At 35.4% G+C, this 25,637-nt stretch overlaps 6 protein-coding genes across 14 annotated transcripts; 2 read left to right on the forward strand and 4 right to left on the reverse strand.

Annotated features, from left to right (window-relative positions):
• Positions 1 to 471: 471 nt before the first annotated feature.
• On the reverse strand, positions 472 to 6,666 carry LOC140956949 (PH, RCC1 and FYVE domains-containing protein 1-like). 3 transcript variants are annotated; one of them, XM_073413935.1, is made up of 9 exons: positions 5,818 to 6,666; positions 5,559 to 5,645; positions 5,022 to 5,111; positions 4,261 to 4,341; positions 3,961 to 4,113; positions 1,784 to 3,841; positions 1,473 to 1,619; positions 1,096 to 1,388; positions 472 to 847 (listed from the first exon to the last, which is right to left on the reverse strand). In XM_073413935.1, the coding sequence occupies exons 1-9, from the start codon at positions 5,863 to 5,865 to the stop codon at positions 754 to 756; spliced, it is 3,051 nt and encodes a 1,016-aa protein (XP_073270036.1). In that variant the 5' UTR covers positions 5,866 to 6,666; the 3' UTR covers positions 472 to 753. The 3 variants fall into 3 exon arrangements, with proteins under 3 accessions (XP_073270036.1, XP_073270035.1, XP_073270034.1); XM_073413934.1 differs by having other exon boundaries at positions 472 to 844; positions 5,010 to 5,111; XM_073413933.1 differs by having other exon boundaries at positions 5,010 to 5,111.
• A 557-nt stretch (positions 6,667 to 7,223) lies between these two features.
• On the reverse strand, positions 7,224 to 8,644 carry LOC140956950 (uncharacterized). Of its 2 annotated transcripts, XM_073413936.1 has the most exons (7): positions 8,355 to 8,637; positions 8,247 to 8,282; positions 8,041 to 8,178; positions 7,875 to 7,961; positions 7,731 to 7,778; positions 7,581 to 7,657; positions 7,224 to 7,494 (listed from the first exon to the last, which is right to left on the reverse strand). In XM_073413936.1, exons 1-7 carry the CDS (start codon positions 8,469 to 8,471, stop codon positions 7,347 to 7,349), a joined length of 651 nt encoding a protein of 216 aa, XP_073270037.1. In that variant the 5' UTR covers positions 8,472 to 8,637; the 3' UTR covers positions 7,224 to 7,346. The 2 variants fall into 2 exon arrangements, with proteins under 2 accessions (XP_073270037.1, XP_073270038.1); XM_073413937.1 differs by lacking the exon at positions 8,247 to 8,282 and having other exon boundaries at positions 8,355 to 8,644.
• A 385-nt stretch (positions 8,645 to 9,029) lies between these two features.
• Positions 9,030 to 11,495, reverse strand: LOC140956951 (uncharacterized). 6 transcript variants are annotated; one of them, XR_012171566.1, is made up of 4 exons: positions 10,247 to 11,495; positions 9,562 to 10,105; positions 9,259 to 9,360; positions 9,030 to 9,195 (listed from the first exon to the last, which is right to left on the reverse strand). XR_012171566.1 is itself a non-coding variant. In XM_073413939.1 (4 exons), the coding sequence occupies exons 1-4, from the start codon at positions 10,324 to 10,326 to the stop codon at positions 9,088 to 9,090; spliced, it is 333 nt and encodes a 110-aa protein (XP_073270040.1). In that variant the 5' UTR covers positions 10,327 to 11,495; the 3' UTR covers positions 9,030 to 9,087. The 6 variants fall into 6 exon arrangements, 2 of the variants coding, with proteins under 2 accessions (XP_073270040.1, XP_073270039.1); XM_073413939.1 differs by having other exon boundaries at positions 9,030 to 9,172; positions 9,259 to 9,352; positions 9,562 to 9,635; XM_073413938.1 differs by having other exon boundaries at positions 9,259 to 9,352; positions 9,562 to 9,635.
• Positions 11,496 to 12,110: 615 nt separating this feature from the next.
• LOC140957812 (sphinganine C4-monooxygenase 1-like) lies at positions 12,111 to 14,323 on the forward strand. The gene is made up of 2 exons (XM_073415202.1): positions 12,111 to 12,431; positions 13,555 to 14,323. The coding sequence occupies exons 1-2, from the start codon at positions 12,195 to 12,197 to the stop codon at positions 14,104 to 14,106; spliced, it is 789 nt and encodes a 262-aa protein (XP_073271303.1). The 5' UTR covers positions 12,111 to 12,194; the 3' UTR covers positions 14,107 to 14,323.
• A 1,516-nt stretch (positions 14,324 to 15,839) lies between these two features.
• LOC140956870 (large ribosomal subunit protein eL34-like) lies at positions 15,840 to 20,138 on the forward strand. The gene is made up of 5 exons (XM_073413777.1): positions 15,840 to 16,074; positions 16,261 to 16,340; positions 17,116 to 17,225; positions 17,319 to 17,802; positions 18,469 to 20,138. Exons 1-4 carry the CDS (start codon positions 15,996 to 15,998, stop codon positions 17,410 to 17,412), a joined length of 363 nt encoding a protein of 120 aa, XP_073269878.1. The 5' UTR covers positions 15,840 to 15,995; the 3' UTR covers positions 17,413 to 17,802; positions 18,469 to 20,138.
• Positions 19,964 to 24,568, reverse strand: LOC140956869 (uncharacterized). The gene is made up of 8 exons (XM_073413776.1): positions 24,358 to 24,568; positions 23,596 to 23,930; positions 22,612 to 22,683; positions 22,165 to 22,229; positions 21,841 to 21,994; positions 21,144 to 21,242; positions 20,944 to 21,033; positions 19,964 to 20,357 (listed from the first exon to the last, which is right to left on the reverse strand). The coding sequence occupies exons 2-8, from the start codon at positions 23,878 to 23,880 to the stop codon at positions 20,214 to 20,216; spliced, it is 909 nt and encodes a 302-aa protein (XP_073269877.1). The 5' UTR covers positions 23,881 to 23,930; positions 24,358 to 24,568; the 3' UTR covers positions 19,964 to 20,213.
• Positions 24,569 to 25,637: the final 1,069 nt, after the last annotated feature.

The raw sequence follows: 25,637 nt of genomic DNA on the forward strand, positions 1-25,637 counted from the left end.
CTCATTTAAATTTTGAACTTGTTATATTACCTAATGCAATGAATTTCAAATTTTTATAAAATGTAGTCATTTGAAATTTATCTCATAGATATTTTTCTCGAGTCTAAATCATTTCATTCGAATGTAATTTTTTTTAATCTTAAACTTAAATAATTGAAGTGCATATACTTACTAAACATCGTATAATATTTTTATTAAACAGCAAATGTTAAAAGTTGACATTTTAACATGATGAGGGAGATGCACAAACATGAAATGTAGGATAAAATCGAATAAATCGAGTTTTTTCGTTCACATTATTATTTGAAAAAATTATAGTCATTATTAATTTGTATGTTTAATTCATAGTAGATTAAATATTGTAATACTGAAATAATATATATTATTCTCTAACTTATACTCGATTTCGTAAAATCAACTACAACTAGCTAGATGAGCGACTCAAACTCGGCTAAAAATTTTTAAGCCTGAACATAAACCCGTTTATAAACTAGAAACAAATTAATATGGTATGAAATACTTTGCAACCTCTAAAAAAATCGATTTTTCGGTTTTCATGTGAAAAATTTTCAACTGACCAAAAATTAGACAAACCTCAAAAGATGTACAACTTCTATGAGAACTTATATACATCTATCTGTAAGAATGGAAAACAGTCCTTAAAGAATCAATGCCAAAAAATTATGATATATTCTGCGTGAGAGAGCGAGGGTAGCCAACACCTGTAGACTAAAGGCCCTTCAATTCAATATGCTATTGCATGGTCTGGATGTCGTATCGTTCACAGACCCTTGTTCCATTTTCAGCCCACCATTTCTCCGCCTCTTCCTCTGTGAAATGTTTTCTACTGTAGCGAACAACAAATTATAAACCAGTAGAAATTTTAAATGACCGTCTATAATCAAGATTTTGAGTGTTGAAGAAAATATGACAACTCCAGTAAAATTTTTTAAGAAGAAGATAGGAGATCATTCCTTTGAAGATAATAATATCTCTTTAACTATTTGTACATCTTAACAGAACTTGGAACAAGTTGTCATTGTTTAAGAATGCAAAAAAGAAAAACTATATAAAAGATATAAAGGGAAAGATTACCTGAATCGTACTCTTCTTAGTTCATTGAAGCCGTTTGGTAAGGAGACGAGAGTTATATACACACCAGGCTCATCGTGTATAATCCACTCTGGCTTTTGTACTTCAGCCTTTGTTCCATTGGATAAAGGTGGACTCATTGAACCGTCACTAGATTCACTCTTAGGAGAGGTTATGCTGGTCACACTGCTTCCAATGGATGGGCGATTCGTTTCACTCATTGGTTTCCCAATATTTTTATCCAAGTTGCTGCAGGCAATTTGTTCAGCAGGCAATCTTCCAGCCATTTTCTTCAACTGCTTGAGTTTTGAATTGTCAATATACCCAGACTTAACCTTGATTATACGGTAATAAGAGGTTGGTTGTGAGAAAAAACAAACCTGAATGGTCAGAGATTTGATCACTTCGTTGGCAATTTTACCTTTTTCGGCTTCATCTAAGGCCTGATCACTCATGTCTTTCAGTTGTTCTGATTTTCTTTCCGATTCAGCTTCAAGAAGTTGATATTTCGTTGTAAGTTCTTCTACCTACAAAAGGATAAGACAGAATCTATAACGGTGAATGCTTCATTAGAATATATAGAAAACAAGAACAGGAGTTTGCAAAAAGTTGACTTAGGTAGAGATGTCTTAAAGGATAATGAAGGTATCTAGTTATTAAGTCTTGTATTCTATAAATTTAAAGAGCTCACCTGTGCCTTTAAAAATTTGAGCTCTTGGTTTAAGCAATTGTTGCTACTCCTTGTGTCGTCTGATGTCGCTTCTGATATGTGAAAAGGAGGTGGTGACGTTGTTGCATTACTCCCCAGAAACGGTGATGTTGACCTAGAAACCATTTTAGAACTAGGAACAGCTAACGAAATCAAATTTTTAAAAGCTCCAATCGAAGAAGTGCTTGCCCTCTCAGAAGGAAAAACAAGATTATCGTTTGACTCAGGTTTCGTGGTGAATGTGGAATTTCTTCCAGACTTGATCGAGTCAGCAGATGAGAATCTTGAAATTAATCTTGGTATATGAGGAACCCCGGTTTCAGAATATTCAGTAGGCCTACAAAGCGAACCTAAACTTTTAACTTTAGGAATACGAGGATCTGATCCAAAGTCTGTCACTTTCTGTAATTTGGCATAACAATCATCACATACACGATAAGGCTTGTTCAGGCTTGGGGCCAAGGAGGCTTTGAGGGACTTCCTAGTGCTACATGCTTTGCAGAAGACAAGTCCACAGTTATAACAGTTGTGACGTTTTCTTCTGAAATTGAAAGGGTTACGGCAGCCAGAACACACTGAATTGTCCGCATTACATATCCATTTATGAAGACATACAACGGCAGTAAAATTTGAACCACATGCTACATTCTTAACTTGTTTATCTTTCAAAAGGTTAACGAGAGTAGGCGTATTCCGGTCATCGATGTCACCATGGCCTAGTTGCCCATTTGTGCCCTTCCCCCAGGTATAAACTTCACCTTTTGAAGTCAAAACTGCTACATGATGTGAACCACAAGCTATGTCTTCCACGAAACTGTCAGAAATATCGCCTTTTATACAAGTTGGCGTTTTTCCATCAGACCCTGGAACCCCCAGCTGTCCATTAGAAGGGCTTCCCATGGTGTATACTCGTCCTAAACTTGTAAGAGCAACAGTGAGGTTGTTCCCACATGCTACCTGGGAAAAATCTGTGTCGATCAATGAAGAAACAGACTCAGGAGTTAATCTTGGCACATTATCAGCATGGCCAAGACGCCCTTTATCTCCATCCCCCCAAGTGAAAAGCTTTCCAGATAATGATAGGTCAGATTGTCCTGAATTAGAAGATTGAGAAGTTACTTCCACGATTGCTGCAGTGTGCCATACGCCACAGGCAACCCTAATTGTGCGTGATCCCTTTAAAGCTTCCACTTCTCTCGGAATATTGGCACCACAACGATTTCCATGTCCCAGAGCGCCAAATGTTCCATCCCCAAAAGTGAACAACCTGCCAGCAGATGTCAATATTGCTGTATGCCAAGGCCCACAAGAGATATATGCCACTTGTAAGCCCTCAATGGTGCCACCCACTTTTTTTGGGATCCAATGACTTGCCTCACTTCCATGACCAAGCAAACCACAGCCATGAGAACCATCACCCCAAGTATATAGATCACCAGAAAGTGTAATGGCACAAGAATGATACATGCCACATGCTGTCATTGCAATTCTCATTCCACTAAGAGTTTCAACAAGCTTTGGCTGGGATGTATCGGCTTCCACTCCATGCCCTAGCCTCCCACCCACTTCTTCACCCCAGCTGAACATTTCTCCTTGTTTAGTGACTAAAACAGCATGTTTGTGACCACAAGCAATACTATTTACATCAAGAACCATGGTTGACTCCAATGCCTTGGGTAAGAGAGTGTCAATCTTAATGTTAATTGAATTATCGCCTGTAGCCAAACCACTTCCCACCACTCCATCCCTAGTGTCTTCTCCCCATATGAACACATCCCCCAAGCCATCAAAATCCTCCATACAAGAACCTTGACTTGATGAACTTACAACACTAGAAAGACTCAACCGAAATGTTTCGCATCCAGATGTTCGGGGAGCATTGGAGTCATCTACAGACCCAACTGAGAGCAAGATAGGAGAGCATGTTATTGATTCAGACTGAGAAATCTTGGCCACTGCAGTGTAGGACACAATGTCGGCAAATGCTTTTCCCAGTCGGTTCTGAGAAATATTTTCAGCTCTCTGGGTGTCTCCTGTATCCTGAAGAAATTAAACTTGTCTGATGAGAGGGAGGGAAAAGGCAAATAAATAGTAAATATTTTCCACACAGATTGGTTTATTTCCAAGAAGTCAAATGAGAATCAGACTCAGAAACTCACAGATGATTGTGGAATGACCCTTTGACCTTGTGGATGACATGATAATGCACAATCACTCAGTACCTCATTTCTTATTTTCTTGTTGCTACCGCGAGCAATTAGGGCTTTTAAACCAACAAACCAAGCCTCGGCTTCATCTTTATCTTTGCATATCTATCAAATTTTAGTTACTAAATACTACAGAAATGGTAAACATCTAAATCCAATATATCGCAGTATGGAACACCAATATGTTTAACATCTATCATACTCCTCATGACCGACATGTAATAAGAATACAATATATAAAAAGAAACTCACCAAATCTAAGGATCTATTATTATATATAAGTGAAAATGATTGGTATTCCTTCTCTGGCCGGGGATACCGCTGAAATATTGGCTGACAGGAGGAAGATGATCATGTCAGTCAAATGCTATGAATGCCAATACCATCATAACATTTGGTAAAGGGCGATAACTGTAAAAAGTTTCATTTTACAAAATTTAACTACGATAAGGAACATGTTGCTAATTTTAAATATGTTGATGCAAACAAATCCATCCCAAAACCAACACAGCACTCCAAGGAAAATCATCAAATAAGCCTGACTCTGAGATTCTAATGGCCTTTGAAGGTCGAACATTTTATCTACTTATTCGAAAGATAACATTAAGACTTAAATTTTATAACCACCAAAATTTCCTTCACTTTTCCAACAGCCAATTTAAAATGCAAAACAGTTGAATTTAGTATCACAGTATACACTTGGCATTTTCCTCTTTGGGCAAACAAAAGACACGCCGTTTTTTTCTCTTTCGAACAGATAATGTCAAACAAAAATAAATTGACCACAATGGAACCGACCTATTAAGCGAATAAAATGCAGAAAGGCTACAAAATTTCCAGGAATCTTCATCTTGCAGTGCTAATAGGCAAAAATATTCACCCATCCAATAAAAAGAATATCTTGAATGTTATGCCTTTGTATTGCGTCTACTAATGGGGAATAAATGAAAGGAAAAAATTAGAATTGTATACAAGCCACTCTTTCAATTTAGAAATCAAACCATCACAATTACCGTCCTTTGTCCAGGAACTATCCTTGAAACTTGCCGTAGCTCTAGTTGTTTTTCATCTTTTCCATAATACCATATCAATTTAGTCTCGTCCTGAAATTGATCCAGAAGAACAAAGTAACTGAACTGGTAAGGAAAGACGGAATAATTTCTACGCAATAAGAAAGGTCCATCAAATTCAACTTAAGAATCTCCTAGGACATAAATAAAAATCAAACACTTGAAAGTAACTGGTTGATCAAGAACTGAAGTTGGATGAGGTTTTACTTTGGTGATCAAGATATTCTGGTTGGAAGCATCAACAACTCAGTTATTGAATTGACTACAAGCTAAGCCCATCAAATGAACTATCAGAACTTCCATTTCCAAGAAGGAAAATATATAACGAGAATTATCATGTGAGTACCTACTTTTACTTACCAAAAAAAAAAAAAATCACCCGAATTACCATAAAATATATCAAACGAATTACCAAAAAAATGCAAAAAAAAACCAGTTGGAATATAAGATGTACAGAGTTTCTATGGGAATAAAACTCACTGTTGAAATTCGAAATGGGCAAAATTTTGGCTTCCCTCTACGCCCATACTTTAACAAGTATGCCCCCTTCTTTAGGGATGTAATGGCCTACACACAGAAACTTCTTAAGCATGTAGTTTCAATAATAATCACAATTTATCATCGTCCCGTTTTTATCAAAACTTTATCATAAAGGAGCAATTATTTGTTGCTAACAAGACTTAAAAGTGACGATGACGACAATTTGGAATGCAAGATGAACAGAGTAAATTTTGAGTACCTGATCGATGTCTCTTTCCAAGAGACCAGACCTCTGCAAATCACCCATTCACGTCGAAATATGACTAGGCACAGCAACCAAACAATTAAGACAACACCCATTACAATAATAAACAATTAATGTACTCCCCTTCCTATTATGCGCCATATAACGCAGACATGAGCTCCAAGATCCAATTTCTTGGTTTACCCCATCTCGTAACCCCTGAGAAGCAAAATGGCTAGTTCTTGGCGTAAAGATTTAAAGCATTCAAGGAATATCAGGCCTTCGATCAAAATACAATGCACCAGTTTTTTTTTTTAATGCCTGCTTAACTCTGAAACAGCTGTAACCACTCGTGATGAAGGAATCTGAACAACCCTAAAAATTAGTTCTCCAGAATTTCATGCTCATGTTTGTATGAACATGGAAAAAAGTAAGCCTACAAAGAATTGGGATTACGTCACCAATAAACTTTCTTCAAAAAAATCTACAATGCAATACTAATGGAGTCGAATTAAGAGCAAAAAGGGTAGATATTTTCTCCGCTCCCAATCATCAAATCTCAGGAAGCAACAATAACGAATAAAAACGAGACCCAGAAATAGAATTTGATTGTGGAATCGAAAAGGGTCTTTCTGTTTGGGATTTGGATGCGTTGAATTTTGCAGGCTGACTCTCAAACGTGCAAACCTTGTATAGATTTTCAATATTTTCTTGTATTCTCTCTCTTTCTGTCATATAATCTATTTGGAATCAACAGTCTTTATTATTCCGGGAAAATGCCAAAGCACCAACTGAAAGTTAGTTTGAATGTGGGATTTGATGATTGAGATGTCTTAGTTTTGTCATTTTCGTGACAAGTATATTTATTCGTACATAAGTCCAATAAAAACTTGTTAATTCACAATTGCCCCAACTACATTGGAAAAAAAAAAACCAAGTAATGAATAAGTATCGAAACATTCATTGATTTAATTAGTTAATCAGAAAGATTTATCTGTCAAGTTTATTGTATGCGTAGAGTTTTGGATATTAAAATGTTTGTTGAAAAGACAGAGATATTTAATTGGAAAAAGTACGTGGGACTAAAGAATTCTCTTCACATAAACAATTAACATTCCTAAATTTGTAGCAACATTCAACTTTATGATTTTGCAGTCACTTCAAAAATGCCGAGGAAAAAAAATTGAATGGAATGAGGCAATTGATATAGAAACGACAAAATATTATGTCGTCTATCAATATCTAATACTTTTAAATAATGTTAATCTCTCATGTTTTGCTCAAAGTCTATATCACGTGTTGATATATTATTAAAAGGTCAAAATTTCATAACAGACACTCTCAAGTGAAGCATATAAAAATCATTGTGTGTATAGCAAATACGTACGCACGCATTGTCACAATGAGATGAGAAGAAATCAGAAACAAGTAAAATTTATTTAGACGAGATAAATTTATATAATCCTCCTAACTTCGATTCGTTGCGAAAAGAAATTGACAATTTGAAACATAAAAACAAGATCATGAGTATTTCAAATTCAGAATCAATCAGCAGCACCAAAAAGACTCCAGTCATTCACTTTGAAATTAGAGACAGCAACTTTAAAAATCTCCGCCATTGGCATAAAACCGGACTGTAAAGCAGGTACTGCCAAGCCAGCACCAACCGCCGCAGCACTTCCACTCAAAGGGCTACACAATAAGAAAAGCAATGCAATGAGAAAAAAATGACCCGTTCGTTGGTTTCGGCAACAATTGATGTGAGCTTTTCAACTTACTTTATCAACATAGGCTCGTAAGCAGTGACCAGAACATCTGTCGCAACGTCCTTAAGGCGTAAATTAGCTAGATAAACCTAGAAAAACCGTATCTTGAGATTCCAGAAACAAGCTTAAATATTGGCGGTTAGAAACAAGAAAAGTGCTTACCTTTACGATGTTCTGCGCTTCCCTTCCCTGTCTTCCCTTCGACACGGCCTACAGAGCAAGGGAGAAATCAAGAATTACATCATCCTATGAACTGAAGTGAATAAACTTGAAAGTTGTGCATAAACTTGAAAAGTTGTGCCACACCATTTGTCCAATTGCAGTAGTAACGATAGCAGGAGTGTTTATAAACCGCAATTGACAAGCCTCGAATATCCCCGACTGTTCGAGCACCTTAATTTATCAAGGGCCAACTTGATCATTGACTAATGAAACATAATCACTGAATCAAAAAATAAAACTAAAATTATACCACCGTCCCCTCAGCGTCTTGCTCATTGGCAAGGTCTCTAAGAAACCACGAGGCACTTTCTTGATCAGCCACGTCGGCCTTCAAGTCGAGCAGTTCAAATACCAAGCTCTCATCCCGACTTGGGTCTACAAAAACCTCCTGTAAAATTATAAAAATTTGATCAACACGAGTATGAAGAAACACACAGTCGTGAATAAGTAACTGACCTGATGATCGGGAACTTGGCGTATCTCACTGACATCCTACACATAGATTTAACACACACTAAAGCATCAATTAACGCAAATTAATCTCGAAGGAAACAAATGGCAAACCTGGAAACGCATGGGGAAAGAAGTGGTGATTGCACCGCCGTATAGAGGGCGTTGGCTGTGAATATTTTCCGCCATCAGCCTGGAGAATGCTGCTACTCCAAGGCTGGTGGCGTTCATGTGACGCAGGGTCGGTGACCTTGCTTGTCTTTTCACCTCTTTATATTTTCAACGTCATTACAAACTGTAATTAGAATTCCCCAGAGAATATATTTAATTATTCAAAAACGTTTCTTTTTACGTTTTATTTTAATAAATAAATAACATGAAAATTAATGCCTCATTTTGTTTTTCCCCTTGTGTATATTAATGATTCGGACGATTGTTTTTCTTAATCTAACTAACAACTGTTTACTAATAAGCATTCTTTTATAATCGATGATATATGTTGTTATTTTATTTTATCATAAAAAGTATTGCGATACGGTCTTATAAGTCAATTTTGAGAAACATATATTATTCTATTTGAATCACTCAAGAAAAAGTAATATTTTTTTATATCAAAGTATTATTTTTTATTGTGAATATGAACAGAACTGACCCGTCTCACAAATAAAAATCCGTGAAATCGTCTCACAAAAGACTTACTCTTTATCTACTAACATACATCAAGTATCGCACATATATAAAATTCAAAATAATTTGCAAAAAATATATAAATGATGATACTGATTTGAATTACTCTAAAATATAATTTTCATTTCAATATTCACCAAATATGCCTGTAATAGTCAAATTATGTGGGTGTCTGTCTATCCAAATAGTGTTCGGGCAATAAACAGTCTCCCTTGAAACGCCAGCTGAATTCACAACACGCTTCCCTATATCGGAAGATTTTGACAACCTGCATCCTCCATTTACAGTGTTATAGGAATCAAGAAACAATGATAATATGTATCAAACTGACCAGCAGTCAATTCCGACGGCATCAGCCTCTTCTTTATCAGCATTTTTATCATCTCCGACATGAACGGCTTTATTGGCCTCTACTGATAACTGATCTACAACACTACTCAGTTAAATACTAAATATACGACAAATGAGCCATCCGTTGAACCAAAAAATAAATGGCCGCTATCATTCGAGGTATATGACTCGATGGAGCAACATCCAATATAAGACTTAAATGATGAGTGAAGTAACAAATGGATACGAATAAGACGTGATCTATTCATGACTGGTAAAACGGATTAGCGGCTTTTACACATACCTAAAGCAGCTCTAAATATATTCCCGTCTGGCTTCTCGTACCTGACCTCTGAGGATATGATGACAGCATCAAATCTAAATCAAAAATGAAAAAATAATCGTTGTAAGAATTAGTAGACAAGTCCAACGCCCTAGGCCAAATAAGAGTTTCTTCGACAAATAAAATGGCCTACAAGATTTCCAAAATTTATGTTTCTTTTTTCACTAGAAAAACTCGACGCGCTCAAATGCCAAAACAAAAAATTAAGTTACTTGTGCACTAGGGAATCATTCACAAGGAAACTTTGGTACTCACAAGTCTAATACATTGAGATCCTTCAATAATTTCCTCAAGCGGTGTCAAAGTTGGACACGACAGCCATTTGACAGAGAGATTATTCAGTTTAAACATGAAAACAGGTTTACAATTACAATAGCAATTTGGTAAGTTTCAATGATGAATGCAACAGAATATAATAATACGTGATGACCTCCAGAATCTTTCAAACACAAAATAGTTTCATATGCTCCACCCGAAGATGCCACTCATCCCCATTTGCATGATACTGTTAAAAAAGCACAAGATCAGATGAGATGCTAGAAACCCATTGTGTTTTGCTAACATTACCTAAAAATTCTGTGTAGTATGATAAAAAAAATTCGAGAGAGCAATCTATTTTGAACAACTAGAGCCCAAAAAAGTTCACCTCATATACTTCTTCAAAGTAATCCTCATTGTCACAGCCGGTGGCTTCAGAAACCACAAGTTTCTAAAATGGCTTGCCATCGCCCCGTCAATTATAGAAAAATTGGATTCTTGGTTCAGAGAAACTTGATGCTTTTAAACTTGACCAAGCTGTCAGGACTCCCACTATCATCAATAGGTGTTCCGAGAGCCTAAAATGTCCTCTTTTTTACTTGGATTTTGAGCACATAACCAGGTGAAAAAACAAACATATCATCACCATCTTTCTAATTTTTTCACATTTAACTCTTTAAATGCCTTACTTGCGAAAAATGATTCCTTATAACAATTACCCCTCCAGTGGTCATAACTGAGTACATTTTAAATACACATGACATATAAACAACAAAAGTGCCAAAGATCAACAACTCTTATCACATAGACTAGATCATTCCAACGTCACAAATATCATTGAAGTAGCTTGTGTCCTAAATAACCAGAACCAGCGTTCCAAAAGCATGAAAAAAATACATTTGAGTAAATTGAGGATGCAGATTCTTAAATATGTTTGTCCTTCAGTTTCAATTAATTTCTCGAAAATTCCTTTGAAACTCGGAAGACATGTAAACCTGGTATCGAAGCTTTTCACGCCAAGGAGCTGAGAAATCTCTTCTGAAGCGTTCCTTTATCTCAGTTGCAGTAGTTTGTAAACCTGCAGTTGGCACCATTCTAAGAAGAGACATTAACACTAGAATTCAACAACCATGTAAATCAACAGCTATACATTGACACCAAGATATCATCTTTACCAATAAAATTAGAGAAAAACAAAAACAAATTTCATATATAATTTTAACCCAAAATAGATCGACCAGGTCCTAGCTCAAACTAACCATATTTTTGGCTAATGGTATAAGAAGTGTATTCAACTGGCTTAGCTAATTGCAAGAGTGTGCCCCCGGCATCCAATAACAATCCATCATATGCTCTTTTCAAAATTCCTCTCCTGCCTGTGCAAATAAACATGAAAATATTTTTTCTTAAAAAAATTAGCAGCACTATGAGTCTCATATGCAGGCGGAGATCGTAGAGTCTGCCCCAACGCCGGAGAACTAGCGGCCCTAGCGCAAGTTAGCAAACGGTGGGCTTCCTGACACCGGGCGCCACCATGCTTTCTGGGCTAGAGAATTGGATAGGAATTAATTTGAAGGGCTTGAATGCTTTCAGAACAGAGTAGGCCTCCATGTCGCCTTGCCTTACCTTGTGCAGCTGAAGACTGACTGTCCATTTTTTAAAAAACAATTAAATATATGTTTTTACAGTTGTATAATATAAATTTTAGAAAATCAAAAGATTTTTAATTGATTTAATACAATTTCATCCATAATTACTACTTCATAATAATGTATATAAGTATATAGTAATTGTGGTATACTTTTTCACTATCAAATGAATAATAAATACAGTAAATTAGTTTGATGGATATTGAACAGAGAAATATCAACTCAATAATGAATATAACGATGAACAATATATCAAAATTATGAATATATATTATTAAATTGAACATAAATAACAAGGTATATTGATATTTTATTTAATAATTTCTTTCTTTTTTTTGAATAAGTTGGTATTTGATAATTTATTAAAAATAAAAATAAAAATAAAAAATCAGTGGGCGTTCATCCTGATTTCCATTTCAACGATTCCTAGATGATATAACGTCGGAACACTGTATTCCTCTGCCCTAAAAATTCTACAATTTCTCCGTCTCAATTTTCACTTTGCAGCTGGACCCAGTTGGGTGGGGTTCGTGTCTGGATCTAGGATTTGGGTCTTATTTTTCATATTCTGTTGTTGATTCATAGAATTCAGGCATATTCTAATCCAACACAAATCCTGCTGCCTTTAATCTAAACCCACTGTGTTTTGTTCTGAAAAAAGGGGGTTTCTTTAGCGAGGATTTAGGTATGGAGATATTGAAGAGTGGTTTAAACGTTTCAGATGAGATTTTGGGCACTTTTGCTCCGATAATTGTGTACTGGCTGTATTCAGGAATTTACGTAATGTTAGGATCGCTCGAGAGTTACAGGTTGCACACAAGGAAAGAGGAGGATGAGAAAAATTTGGTGCCCAAAACAGATGTGGTCAAAGGGGTCCTCCTTCAGCAAGCTGTTCAGGCAGTCGTCGCCACTATGCTCTTTGCTGTAAGCTCATTCTTTTTTTTCGGTTTGCTATATTTAGTTTGTTTATTTTGCTGATGCGTCAATTGATCGATGTAGTAAGTTTTACCGTGTAAGGAAACAATTTTTATCTATAAAAATGAGTGATTCAATTGAGGGGGCGGACTATTTTGTGTTGCTTATGGAGCAGAGATGCATTAACCGTTAGAATAATATGCATGGTTTTACCCTAACATATGTTAATAAAGAGGGATGGTTTTGTTTTATGCTGACAACGCATCTTGGATAAACATTTATTGTTGTTCCTTTCGTTTCTTGTGAATTTTTTCGTTTTTTGTTCATAACTAACTTGTTTTCAGTGGGTATTTTTTGTTAGTGAAAAGTATGGATGATGTTTTTGGTTAAAGGGACTTCTCTTTTCAAATGATCTTCCTAACCGTGTTTCTTTTTATGTATTTGAGCTGAAGCATTGTCCTGTTGAAGGACATTGACAATAAAGATATTATCCTTTTGATATTCTTCAATTCATTGAATTTTCGAAGTGTATCTCTGTTGCTTTGTGATTCCCTACTGATGTTTATAATAATTCTTCCATCTTTTTTTGGGTTGTCTCTGTGGTACCAATGAAAAAACTAACCTTGTCTTCTTAAGTGTCTCAGTGATCAATTTTTTATAAGTGGACAATTTAGATGGTGGAAGTTAAGGTTTCTAGTAAATATCTATCTGCCAAAGCTGTTTTAACACGTACCTAAAACAACTTTAAACATCTTCCCATCTGGATTTTCGTACCCGGCCTCTGATGATATGATGACATCATCATTTTAGATGGTGTGTGGAACCTGATGTGGAAAGGTTTCCAAATGGAGAAAAACTAGATGATTTGAAAAAGTTTCCAATGTTTTATTCTTTTATGTTGCATGCTTGGAATTTGAAACTAAATTGCCTAATGAATGTGAAAAGAATTTCGTTAAATTTCATGTCTCTGACGGCAGCAGACTTTCTCAATTTATGAATTTCCTATGCGAATATTCTTAATTAAAATTGCCTTTATGTCATATATTACATCCCTACTCATTAAATGTAGGATCCCTGCCTGTGTAATAGTTGCTCTCTTGATTTGTGAATGAACTAATATTTCATCATGTAGGTTACCGGAAGCGAAAACTCCGCGCTACCTCAACCGGCTTCCCTCGTTATTCTGGCTCGACAATTTTTTGTGGCAATGGTGGTATTAGACACATGGCAATATTTCATGCACCGATACATGCACCATAACAAGTTCTTATACAGACACATCCACTCTCAACATCACCGGCTTGTTGTCCCATACGCCTTTGGAGCTCTGTACAACCACCCCTTGGAGGGTCTTATTCTAGACACAGTTGGTGGAGCTTTATCTTTCCTTGTCTCAGGAATGTCGCCTCGAGCTTCCATCTTCTTCTTCTCATTTGCTACCCTCAAAACCATCGACGATCACTGTGGGCTATGGCTGCCGGGAAATCTTTTCCACCTATTCTTCAGAAATAATTCGGCTTATCACGATATTCATCACCAGTTATACGGAAACAAGTACAACTTTTCACAGCCCTTTTTCGTGACATGGGATCGGATTCTTGGTACTTATATGCCTTATTCTATTGAGAAGAGAGCTGCCGGGGGTTTGGAGGCACGGCCTTGTAAAGAGTGCAAGGAAAACTAACTGAGACAATGAGTTGATACAATTACTGGTGTGTATCATTATAATTTTTGTGTAATTTTTACCCTGGTTGATGATTTAGCGTTTTATGGATTATAATTTGTGCATATCCTTATATATTTATTTGTATGTTGTATTATATTTAGCTGTTTTCCGGGGAACTATTTTGTTGGACTAATGAAACTGTTAGCTTTTATTGGATAGAAAACTGGCATTTGTTTATCTTTCAAGATTCAAAGTGGTTTAATTTTTTTGTAATTTTCAAAAGAATTCGAGTATTTTGAGTCTGAAAATATATTGAATCAGCCATCTGAGTTGATGTTCTAATCGACTCCATCCACGATTAGAAGGTTGTGATGGCGCATTATACCCGTATCAATTGTAGTATTGTATTATTTGGTTACAATTCTGCTCCACTGGTTTTAGTTTTTCATTTTCATCAAGTAATTATTAAATATTCTTACACAAATTAGTGTCACTGGGATTAAAATTGTAAAGATACAAACAAATATACAAAATCGAAATTGCAATTTTTGATGTGTCCATATATTATTAAAATACCGTACCAATAGCACAACATATTTCAAAGTTTGGTCACACATGTTTAAGGACTGTTTCTTGGAAAAGTTAATTTTAAAAAAAAAATGTCACTCCCAGTTATATGCATGTTCGGAAATCGGATCCCATTAGCCACGAGAAAACCCACATGTTGTAACATCTGTAAATCACGGCAATCCCTCTATTCTCTGAAAATTAGATTAATGAATTAAGATCAGAGAGATTGTTTAATACAGCCTAGATTTAGTTTCCTTAATTAATAGTCTACTATTTTATAATTGACTGGGATAATATTTTTATTTACTGGTTAATTTCCTATTTACTTGTTGTTAACACAAAATCACAAGATCCATGCATGATTGCAACGAGTAGGTGAGCGTTGGATCAGTACATACACGTACACTGGAATGGATCAAAAGGTGTAATCGGCTGTCATCCTTTTGGCCCGTATGTTAATGTATATACTTATGCCCATTTGTCATTGTATATTATATAAGTGTCAAGGATGTGAACTAAAGAAATAGTTCTTGTGTTAGTTTCTGCTCCAATTCTTCTTCTATTGTAATTCCTCTTTGTGAAATCACTGAGAGCTTATTCTGAGTTCTGGGAGTGGATGGATATAGGCAGATCGTTGCTTTGTGTTCTTGATTACTTGTAATACATGTCAATTCCTTGATTTGATTTATTTTCGAAGCTCAGGTTCATACATTCTTGAGGATTCTTGAAAAAATCAAAAGTGGATTTGTCGCATGACACTTCTTTTATAATTTTAAATACAAATATATCAAAATTTCTAAATAGAGAGGGCACACAAATAAACTTGCCAACCGGCATTGTCTCCTTGAATCTTTATCACTTTTTAGTAATCTTATCAATTTCTTCTATTTCCGACTAAAATTATATGTATATATTTTTTTATAAAAAGAACACTTTGTATAAGTTCTTACCGAACTGCACTAAATAAACAATTCATATATTGTACGAATATATTATTTATAATGTATATATATATATAGCATGTCACATGTTGTCTACTCATCGTGTAAGTTGATATATGGATGTAATTGAAACATATTTAAATTATATGGCTGATAGACTTTAAATATGATATATTATATATTTTAAATGAGCCAAAAATGAGCCCAAAAATAACACCACCTGGCCTGATGTTATTGGGCTAAATCCAAGACCAGCCCAATCCAAAGCACAGATCTTGATCGAAAACTAGGGTTTCGGCCGCGTTTGCCTCCATTTAAATAGCTCTTCTTTTACGTTATCCTCTTCGTTTGAAAACTTCGAGCCGGTTCCCACATTCGAGAATCTGGCAGTGAAAAATGGTGCAGCGGCTCACTTACAGGAAGCGGCACAGCTATGCCACGAAATCCAATCAACATCGTGTTGTCAAAACCCCCGGTAACAAATCCTTATTAACTTGTGATAAAGAAATCTGTTTAGTTTGGTGATCAAATTTTTCGAATTTTTATCTGTTAGATTTGATTTTCCTGTTTTGTAATTAACCTCGTTATTTTTCTCAACTTTGTGGCATTTGTTGTAGATTTTCTATTCATGGATTGGTTTTTGTCATGCGTGTCAAAATAGGTGGGAAGCTCGTGTATCAGACTACTAAGAAGAGGGCAAGTGGTCCTAAATGCCCTGTTACTGGAAAGAGAATCCAAGGGGTGCGTCGCTTTTCCTAATCTGTTGGTCTAAATGTGCTTTAGTGAAATGAATTTTACCGATTTGTTCGGTATATGCTCATTTGATTTTGTATTAATCTGGCTTTTCATACTTTTTGTTGGGCGTTGTTGGAAGGTGGCACTGTTTGTGAGATCAGGGTGGTGCAGAAATCTTTCAGTTGCAATCCAACTATAGTTAATTATATACTTATGACAATTCTGTTTTGCTGAACTTTAAACTCGTGGACGTAATTCTTGCATTGTGAATTGCGTTTTTCATGTTGGATTGTCGTTTTGAACAACAAAAAAAAATTGTCTCGTGACATTTGAAGAATGTGGGATACATATGTTTTAACTTATCGATTTGCCAATAATTATTTCTTTATCCATGGAAACTTTGATCTTCTTGAACTTGGAGACTCAAAGATGTTATGCTAAGGGACAATCATTGGATTATCTCGGTGAATGTTAAAAGTTTGGGAGTTGAAGTTTGTGTATGTGGTGAAGCCTTTAAGATATTTCTGATATCAAAGAAGTTAGCAAGGAAGGATCTTGTTGAAGAACCAGCTTAAGCATTGATACTGCTGTGCTCTATGTGAGCTAGATTATTAACTTGTGTTGTTGATGGTTTCCAACAACTAAGTAAATGATGGTTTACGAAGTTGCTGTTATTACTACTGTCTCATGTCATAATTTTTAGCTACTATCTTTCCACATGTTGATTCTGCCCGTCTTCTTGCATAAATATTTACTATCCTGACATTTTGTCTTATTTCAGATTCCTCACTTGAGACCCGCTGAGTACAAGAGATCTAGATTACCTAGAAATCGGAGGACTGTCAATCGTCCTTATGGTGGAGTGTTATCTGGTAGTGCTGTCAGGGAAAGGTTGGGTTATTAGTGCATTTAAATTATGATCATACATGTTTTCATGTTGCTTTAAACAATTTCTAACATTTGTGTCTTGCTGTGTTTGGGTAGGATCATTAGAGCTTTTTTGGTAGAAGAACAAAAGATTGTGAAGAAGGTTTTGAAGATACAAAAGGCGAAAGAAAAAGTTGCTGCTAAGAGCTGAAGAACAACACATATGCTGAGATAGTTTTGAATACAATTAGACGAGGGACCATGGAATTGTATTGCAAAGTTTTAAATCTTGAGATTTATATGTTCTTTTTATCGTTGACACATGTGCTGTCATGTTACGTTTGTCAAAGTTTCTATTTCACTGCATTTTGGGATTTTCTAGCCTTCTGCTTGCGACTCTGAAAATCAAATTTTAATTTCTTTGACTTAATATAGGCTTTTCCCCTGCTAATTTTGAGTCACTATCTAATATCTTGACCCTTGCATTGGTGTGATTCTTTTTTTGTTAAATTAATGGATGAACACTCGTGGCAGGTATCTTGAACTGAAAGCTAAACGAGGAACACATGTCAGATCTGTTTCTGTGTTATTTGTTTTGTTGGTAAGATTTTAAATGCTTTACACGATGATTTAGCCTACCATTCTCGTCTCCAAAGCCATTATTGTCAAGTTTCAATCGTGCGTGAATTCGGTCATTTTAATGGATTTTTTTTTTCTCCTGTTGTACTCTACTGTTTTAAACTTAAATTTGATCCAAATTAATCTGACGTACTGGTTTCACGTGTAAATTGACATTTTTATCATCTGTTATGTCTTTATCTAACTGAAAGACGAAGCCATAACAATTCTTGTAAGGATTATCTTACTCAAGTTCCCAACAAGATTCCTGGGAAGAAATCATAGCTGCATAAAATTGTAGGTAGAAGAATATAAAGAAGAGGAAAATTATTGAAACTTTGGAAGTACTCAGATACTTAATATATAAGAAAAAATTCAAACGTCTATAACAATTAAAATACCCAAGATAGCAGCTGTACCTGAAGTTTGACCATAAAATGATCGCTTAACTATGAATATAATTACTTGGGACACGCAAGCATGTCCACCGATTAATCAAGAATCCGATTACTTTAAGATGAAGCAACCTTCCGACGGTGATTTGTGTTTCCCCAATGGTGTAAACTTCATATTTACCGTTTGAGAAGATATCCGGCTTGAGGAACTTGAAATGCCCGACAAAATGTGCAAATTTTGTGATGTTTCACAGGTTCCCGTCTTTGCTCCAAGTTCGGTTATGGATGGGATCAGATCCTCTTGGAACTCTCAGTTTGCACGACTTGTTTGGATGGAATTTCTTCTTTTCTGATGCTGGTTTCTTATCTGTATTCAAGACCTTCTTGGCAACAGCTGCCTCGAGTATGCGATGATTTTTTTGCTTTGAAATTTGATCTTGTAAGACTTGTCTTAGAGCAAGATCTGTGCTTTTCAAGCAACAAACTGTACGTAAATGAACAGCTAATAATCCTATACAGATGGATACCAGAGTCGCTCTGTAAATACAAAGACACATGGTTTATTTCGAGGTGGAAATGAGGGGCGTTAGAGTTTGTGATCTATTTTATTCATGTGCTACTTCATCATTTATATATAACTCCTGAAATTTGGGGGGAATTTAAAGCGTAAAGTAATGAGGGCCCAGAATCAATGCAAGAGTTTTTATTCTCTCCAATCTAGACCTTGAGATGGAGGCAAAATTAGGCTGGTGAAATAAGAATCTGAATAGTAAGGATGAATAAAGGTAATTAGAGCATCATCCTTGAGAAGATAAGCATCTTTTGCCCTTTGCCTTCCTGCATTGCTATCATTCCTTTTGCTTTTGCATCTTAACAAAGACCAATCACCTAAATAGTAAATTCGGATTCCTAGTCATTGGCCATGTCATTCAACCGTGTCGGATTCCTAGGAATTGGCCATATCATCTTACGGTTCCTATCACATTACTATCAAGAAATTCCCATGTGTCCCTAATCTGACAAGACTACATACACGGGGATATGGCATGATATGTTGTTCGCTAACGTTCAAGTCCGCTCGGGTGCACCCAAGTTTTACTCATTGTTATTTCACTAGCCGCTTCGGTTTGCTTACATAGCAACAATTCCGCTCTTTATCATATGACTTGTAGGTTTTGTTGTGAATAAGCCTTCCTTACTCATTAAGAAACAAAGTTTGAGCAACCAAAGTACAAGTTCTCTAATCATTCATAAAGCAAAACGGGCAAGAAAAAGGATTATTGGGGAATGGAACATCTTCCTTAAAAACCCAAACATAATCTCTCTAACATACGGAAATTTTACTTAGAATGAATTCTAAGCGCACATTCCTATGCGCCAAAAATACCAATCTTGATTTCTTGTGTTAATGTGTTTCTTTTATGCCTTTTTTGCCACTCCCTTGAGTGCTTTTTATTCAAGACCCGTTCAAGTAGCTCTCTTTAAGCTATTACTAGTCTTGACCATTTCTTTGCTTTTGATAGTATTGATTATGTATGTTTCAAGTGTCGTACTAAAAGGTAATATGGCTCTACCAATATCAAGTTAGGGAACTGCGATGAATCTTTAGTTTGGTTGCACATTCTCAAAGAAATAGCCTTTTCGAACTTTCAGCAAAACGTGTGGCTCCACTGAATGATCGGAGAACATGCCTACAAATAAAGTCTGAAAGCCATTCGTTTTCCAGAATGGATTAGTGCAAATGTTCAGTAAATAGCGAACCGACTAGTATTAATTATAAAAGGATACAGAAAATTCATCGAACACACACAGTTTCGATCCCTTTTACATATGTTTGACCAAGGGAACCCTGATGATCTAAACCAGTATACCAAGTTTTAAGCTCATCGGGGACTGATTCATATACACAGGAGGATTTTTTGTCTCAGAATAAAAGAAAATGAACGAAAAGGAGATATCTAGGCACTAATAGATCTTTTCCAGCCTCTTCTGAAGTGTGTTAACTTTCGTTTCTTTGAGGATGTTCTGGTTGGGGAGTGACCTGTGAAGTGACTGGTGGTGCAGCTGAGGTTACCAGAAGGCCTTGTCTTTGAGCTGATTGGACCACGATTGCGAATTGTGTAGCTGCCAATGCTGTCGCTTCCTATGCAACATCACCACAGATGCAACGAAAGATTAACAAAAGTCTACATTAATCTCAGGGTAAATTGTCATTTTTATTTCTTGACAAGGGTGGTGTAACATCTTTGGTTCGTTGATCATAAATTTATTTACCGTTCTACAAGAATCAATTTTAAGTCCTTGTCATATAGATGCTATAATTTTCCAGCAGAGCTTCTGATTCGTTAGATTTCTGACTGAAAAATTGAAATTGCCCGTCAATCGCCAAATTTAATTCTGATTAAAAAATAACAAAGACTTCATACAATTTACCCTGTTGATTTACTAGGGATGCTTACTGTTAACTTTATTATGAAATTAAAAGCGACGATCATTTTTGCCCATTAAAAGTGTTATGATATTTGATTTTAATTTGCCAAAAAGCCCAAAATAGAAAATTAGAAATATATGGGAAAAGGACACAATAAAATTGACAATTGCATGAACAAACGATTTAAACCATCGCATCTCCATGGCATGACTAAAAATAACATTTTTGCTTGTTTAAGCTCCTACAATGGGCCGAAGTTTTACTCAGATGTTTGTCATTGCCGTTAAAACATATTTACCTGTCTTTGTCGTCGTCGCTGCAAAATACTGATGGCCCAGATCATAATGTAGCAAGGCAAAAGAAAGCCAACAGCTCGAAGCAAGAACAACTGCACTTATTGAATAGCCAGTATAACAATCCAGAAATTTGAGCAACACTTTTTCATTTTTCATTTAAAGTAACATAAAATTAAATTATGAAAAGTTAATATCGACTTACGGAGAAGAAAGTTGACGCATCTTGTTGATCTCCATCTGCGTCTGCATCTCCATCATCAGATACGGACAGAGCATGGCGCATTAGCAGAAGCGCCATTAACTGCCAATTCAAATTGCATTATTTTACTTCAAGCAGCACTTGCAACATGTGAGAAATGTCTATTTACCAAATTTTCGACCTTCATTGGTCCAGCAAAATTTCAATAATAAAAACCATATTAACATTTAATCTGTGGCAAAGACAGATTTCCATTTTCGAATTTAGATCGATTTATTTCCCATCAGTGTACCTACCATAATATTCATATGCATATTTGAGTTTTAATAATACAAAGAAAAGGCACATCTAGCCACTGGCAGTGGGGACTAATATACAAAAACATCACCACACATGCACCTGGGGTGACTCAAACTCAAATCCACACCCTTTTTATATAAAGAATATGGATAAAAATTAACGTAAAAATGAATCACAAAAAAGTTGAAACCTCGAAGCAACGCTTCCATGGATAAAGACATTCATGTCAGCATTCTTTAAAATTAAGAAAATTAAGATACAATGTTTTCTATCTTCAAATTTTCAGGGTAATGAAGACATCTTTAACCAACAGAAGTAAACAATATTTCTTTCCGAAACTTTCAATGGAATACACTAAGAATTAAAATGCCAAAAAATATTAGTTGTAATAAATGCTTACAATTAGAGCAGCTGAACGGCAAAAGGCAGCACCACTACTGTTTGTACCATTATAATCATCGTAGTCAGAATCAATTAATTGACGTTCAGCCTCCGCAAGTGCCCGAAGACGAGGATCATGCATATCCAGAGGTGTACCAGAAAGCCATACTCCCCTACAAGTTTACCCAAAAAAAAAAGAAACTCAATGCAAGTGACGGATCAAATGAAATAATTCCATAAGATGTTGAACATGCTATTTAATTTTTCTTCCTATTTCAAGAAATAGTCACTAAAGTTGAGAAATATGAATGCATAATTCCAACAGGTAAAAACCAAAACATACCCAATATCAATGGTTGTTTCGTCAGCAGGAGGCCTTGGAGGAGCTGTATAACCAGGCTGGTATGGCTGTATGTCAAGTGAAGAATGTATCGTCAAATTATACAATATAATATCAGAAGTATAAAGGGAAAAAAACTAGCTAACATCCAATAACATCCTAATCTGATCACTTGTGTCAATGACCTGCAGAAGAACTGCCACCTACTCTCTGAGTTAACAATAAGCACCACTTTCTCCATGTGAATGCACTGTATCACGTATGGTAGGTTTTATAGAATGGTTCATAAAATGAGTCTAATGGGTAAATTTTGATGAAGGCAAAGTATTATTGGAAGATATAATGCAAACATTTGTAAGAATATGCACCATGAGCAGAGATGATAGACCCAGAAATCAGATGATGTAATCTCTCTTCACATATGAAAAACTCAAATTTTCATTCACATACCTGGTGGCAGATCTCACAAGTGATGTCTCCCTTTTCGTTGCACCAGTGTTGAACACATTTTCTGTGAGCATACTGTAAAACAATGGTATTCCGTAAAATATTTGACCCATGCTGTTCCCAAGTAAAAGAGATGGATAAAAGATGTTTATGGCACATGTAAGGCTGACCCAACATATAAACCTAAATGGCCTCAAATTATGAGACAAATAAAAAACTGAATAAATAAAGTGGATGGAACTGGATGGGGAGTCTGTATTTTTTCTTCTTCTTCTTTTTAAAAAAAAAAAGCAAAACAAAATTAAATAAGATGAGATCCATTACACGCTCAAATTTCAGAAAGGAATAGGGCAACTTTCGAACACTCATTTCACGCACCGAAGGGTGAAAAGCTTCTTGGCCGTGCTCTTTCATACCTCTTCTGATTTAAGAATCATGGATCTTTTTTCACCGGAAAGAGCACGGCCGAGAAGCTTTTCACCCTTCGGTGCGTGAAATGAGTGTTTGAAAATTGCCCTATTCCTTTCTGAAATTTGAGCGTGTAATGGATCTCATCTTATTTAATTTTGTTTCACTTTTTTTAAAAAAAAAAAAGAAAAAATACAGCTGGCAGCTGGCGCCCATGGTCGGTTACTAAAGGGTGAGCAGGGTATCACTGTATATATATATATATATAATAATTAGAAGAATGAAAATTATTTTCTTAACAATTAGCTAATTTAGTCCATGTACATGCATTTATTTCCTCTTTAAAAATCCGAAATATTGCTACGCCTAAAATGTTACAAGAAACCAGGACCTTCCAACATTTCAATCCTTATTAATCTTGCTGTCTGCACTTCAAAATTAAACCTTCACACTGGAACTCCTCGAGAAAACACACCATCACAGAGCAATCATAGACACACACAAATTATCTCCCAGAATAGCCATTCAGACGATACCAACCAATCGAAACCAATAAAAGTTATAACATGGAACCTATACCTTAAGACTGCCATTACAAGCACAAGGACTCTCCAGATTGCTGAGAGAATCTTCCTCCTGACAAATGCGACACTCCCCAGCCCCGATAAGAGGTACCTCCTCATCTGTCTCATTGTCCAACACCACCACCACCTTATCGGCTTCCACATCTTTTGATGATGAGGACCCAATTTCCGGCTTTTTCCCAGTGTGCCCACATTCCACAGCCTGCTGCATCGACTGGCCAGGCTCGACTGCTGCGGGTTTCGAGATCTGGTCAACGTTTACCACCACATGTTCCCCCATTTACACCTTTTTGATACTTTCAGCAGAAGCAACAATTGCCAAAAAAATTTCTACACAACAATCACGAAAGCAAATCCCTCAAAGTTACGACCTAATAAAGGCCTAATTGTAGTTCATGTACAAAGCTACAATCTTTTGACCCGTACAATTAATAAACACAAGAAATACGATTTTTCGAGCAATAACAAGAAACACATTCACGAAATACTCAGAATCGTAAAGTTTTTTAACCAATTCAACCCAAAAAACCAGCCCTCTTTCTACTTTACAACCTAAACTCTAATTCCTATTGCAAATTCGTGGGTATTACAAGAAAAGGGTAAAATCAACCGACTACGCTGAAATAAGCAGCGGGATCAGAGAATTTCTCAGCCGAAGAAAGCAGAAGAAAAGGTAAAACCTAACAAGACTAGTGTATTCAAGCAAAGAAAACAAATGGAAGAACAAAAAAAACATGGAAAACCAAAGAAGTGGTACCTGGATAACAAAGAACTGGATAAATCGGAAACGGATAGAAAATCGCAAAATGGTCGCCCAGCCAAGAGAGAATATGTAGGTCGATCGAATGCCCCAATTCGCAAAGTATTATAGAGCCATCACGCGTTTTGATTCGAAGCTGCTATTGACTTGTTCCCCATATTTACTCTCTCGTTCCCATCTTTTTCATTTTTTCTTTAATTGAAGGCAAAAAATATTCATTTCCAAATATAAATCCTTTTCAAAAAATATAAAATAATAAATTCTTACCAATTTTATCAAATGCAAAAATAGGCTAGAATTGAAAGTGCAATTTATAATATTTTGATCAATTGTATGTTTAAAGATATTCATTAAAATTTAAACAACGTATCTAATATTAAAAAGACTTTTGTGAAATGGTATCAAGGATCTTTATTCGTGAAACATATCAATCTGGTATATATTTATTCTAAAACTAACGTTTTTCATGTTTGATCCAAATAGAAAATTCGTCTCAGACGCATGAGACAGTCTCACAAAAAATTTTGTATATTAGAATTTATTCTTTCAAATTACCTTTTGTGCGGATCTAATAAAATTCGCTGAATTTTTCTGCGTTAATTTCCAAAAATTAATATAATTCATAATATCGGTAGGTGATGGATCCAAAATGAAATTAAGCGATTTGGTCTGATTGGTAATTTGATATAGATGAAGGGGTAAATTGAGATTTGTTTAAAAAGAAGGAAGAGAAAGAAAGTTGAAAAATGAGGAGGAAAGAACGGTTCCTTTTGTCGTCATCAATAGAGTAGTCACAACATAGGGTCATTGATTAATTAATTAAGTAATGGTTTACATAGGGGCAGGCTGGCCATTATGGAATAAATAATTTTATAAGTATTTTTTGTTGAAAAGTTATAGTTTGAATATAAAAAAATTAGAAAACACTTTCGAAATTTTGTAACTTGATGATTTTTAGTAATTTATTTAAAATACAATAAAATGTATCAAATATTAAAATTTGAATAAAAAATTTAAAAATCATAAAAATTAGAAGTGTTCAATTTTTTTAAAATCATAAAATTTTATATATATATATAGAGGATGGTGGGGGTAGAAAAGTATAACAATGGTACAAAATGATACCAAGTTGTTAAAGTCCAACCATTTATGTATAGTTAGCATAAGATAATTATAATGGACGGATAAATTTTCAAAGTTTTTTTGCATCAAAATTCCTTATGAAATATATGTAATTCAACCTATAAAAATTAAATAGACATATCAACTTTTGACAT

This window comes from Primulina huaijiensis, chromosome 14 (genome assembly GCF_012295235.1).
Source record: "Primulina huaijiensis isolate GDHJ02 chromosome 14, ASM1229523v2, whole genome shotgun sequence".
NCBI classification, from domain to species: domain Eukaryota; kingdom Viridiplantae; phylum Streptophyta; class Magnoliopsida; order Lamiales; family Gesneriaceae; genus Primulina; species Primulina huaijiensis.

Bases quoted from the DNA above. Each gene is read 5' to 3' on its own strand.
- LOC140956951 (XM_073413938.1), bottom strand. From the start codon at position 10,326: ATGGCAAGCCATTTTAGAAACTTGTGGTTTCTGAAGCCACCGGCTGTG. The intron at 9,636-10,246 runs GTGAACTTTTTT...TTTTTGATTTAG, and splicing joins ACTTTGAAGAAGTATATGAG to ATTTGATGCTGTCATCATAT. The intron at 9,353-9,561 runs GTATGTGTAAAA...GTAGTGTTGTAG, and splicing joins TATATTTAGAGCTGCTTTAG to ATCAGTTATCAGTAGAGGCC.
- LOC140956870 (XM_073413777.1), top strand. From the start codon at position 15,996: ATGGTGCAGCGGCTCACTTACAGGAAGCGGCACAGCTATGCCACGAAA. The intron at 16,075-16,260 runs GTAACAAATCCT...GTGTCAAAATAG, and splicing joins TCGTGTTGTCAAAACCCCCG to GTGGGAAGCTCGTGTATCAG. The intron at 16,341-17,115 runs GTGCGTCGCTTT...GTCTTATTTCAG, and splicing joins CTGGAAAGAGAATCCAAGGG to ATTCCTCACTTGAGACCCGC.
- LOC140956950 (XM_073413936.1), bottom strand. From the start codon at position 8,471: ATGAACGCCACCAGCCTTGGAGTAGCAGCATTCTCCAGGCTGATGGCG. The intron at 8,179-8,246 runs GTCAGTTACTTA...ATAATTTTACAG, and splicing joins GCCAAGTTCCCGATCATCAG to GAGGTTTTTGTAGACCCAAG. The intron at 7,495-7,580 runs GTAAGTTGAAAA...CTTATTGTGTAG, and splicing joins TACGAGCCTATGTTGATAAA to CCCTTTGAGTGGAAGTGCTG.
- LOC140957812 (XM_073415202.1), top strand. From the start codon at position 12,195: ATGGAGATATTGAAGAGTGGTTTAAACGTTTCAGATGAGATTTTGGGC. The intron at 12,432-13,554 runs GTAAGCTCATTC...TTCATCATGTAG, and splicing joins TCGCCACTATGCTCTTTGCT to GTTACCGGAAGCGAAAACTC.
- LOC140956869 (XM_073413776.1), bottom strand. From the start codon at position 23,880: ATGGGGGAACATGTGGTGGTAAACGTTGACCAGATCTCGAAACCCGCA. The intron at 21,995-22,164 runs GTATGTTTTGGT...GTAAACTTGTAG, and splicing joins GAAACAACCATTGATATTGG to GGGAGTATGGCTTTCTGGTA. The intron at 21,034-21,143 runs GTAAGTCGATAT...CAATAAGTGCAG, and splicing joins ATGCGTCAACTTTCTTCTCC to TTGTTCTTGCTTCGAGCTGT.
- LOC140956949 (XM_073413933.1), bottom strand. From the start codon at position 5,865: ATGGGTGATTTGCAGAGGTCTGGTCTCTTGGAAAGAGACATCGATCAG. The intron at 3,842-3,960 runs GTGAGTTTCTGA...TAATTTCTTCAG, and splicing joins GGGTCATTCCACAATCATCT to GATACAGGAGACACCCAGAG. The intron at 848-1,095 runs GTAATCTTTCCC...TGTTCGCTACAG, and splicing joins CTAAGAAGAGTACGATTCAG to TAGAAAACATTTCACAGAGG.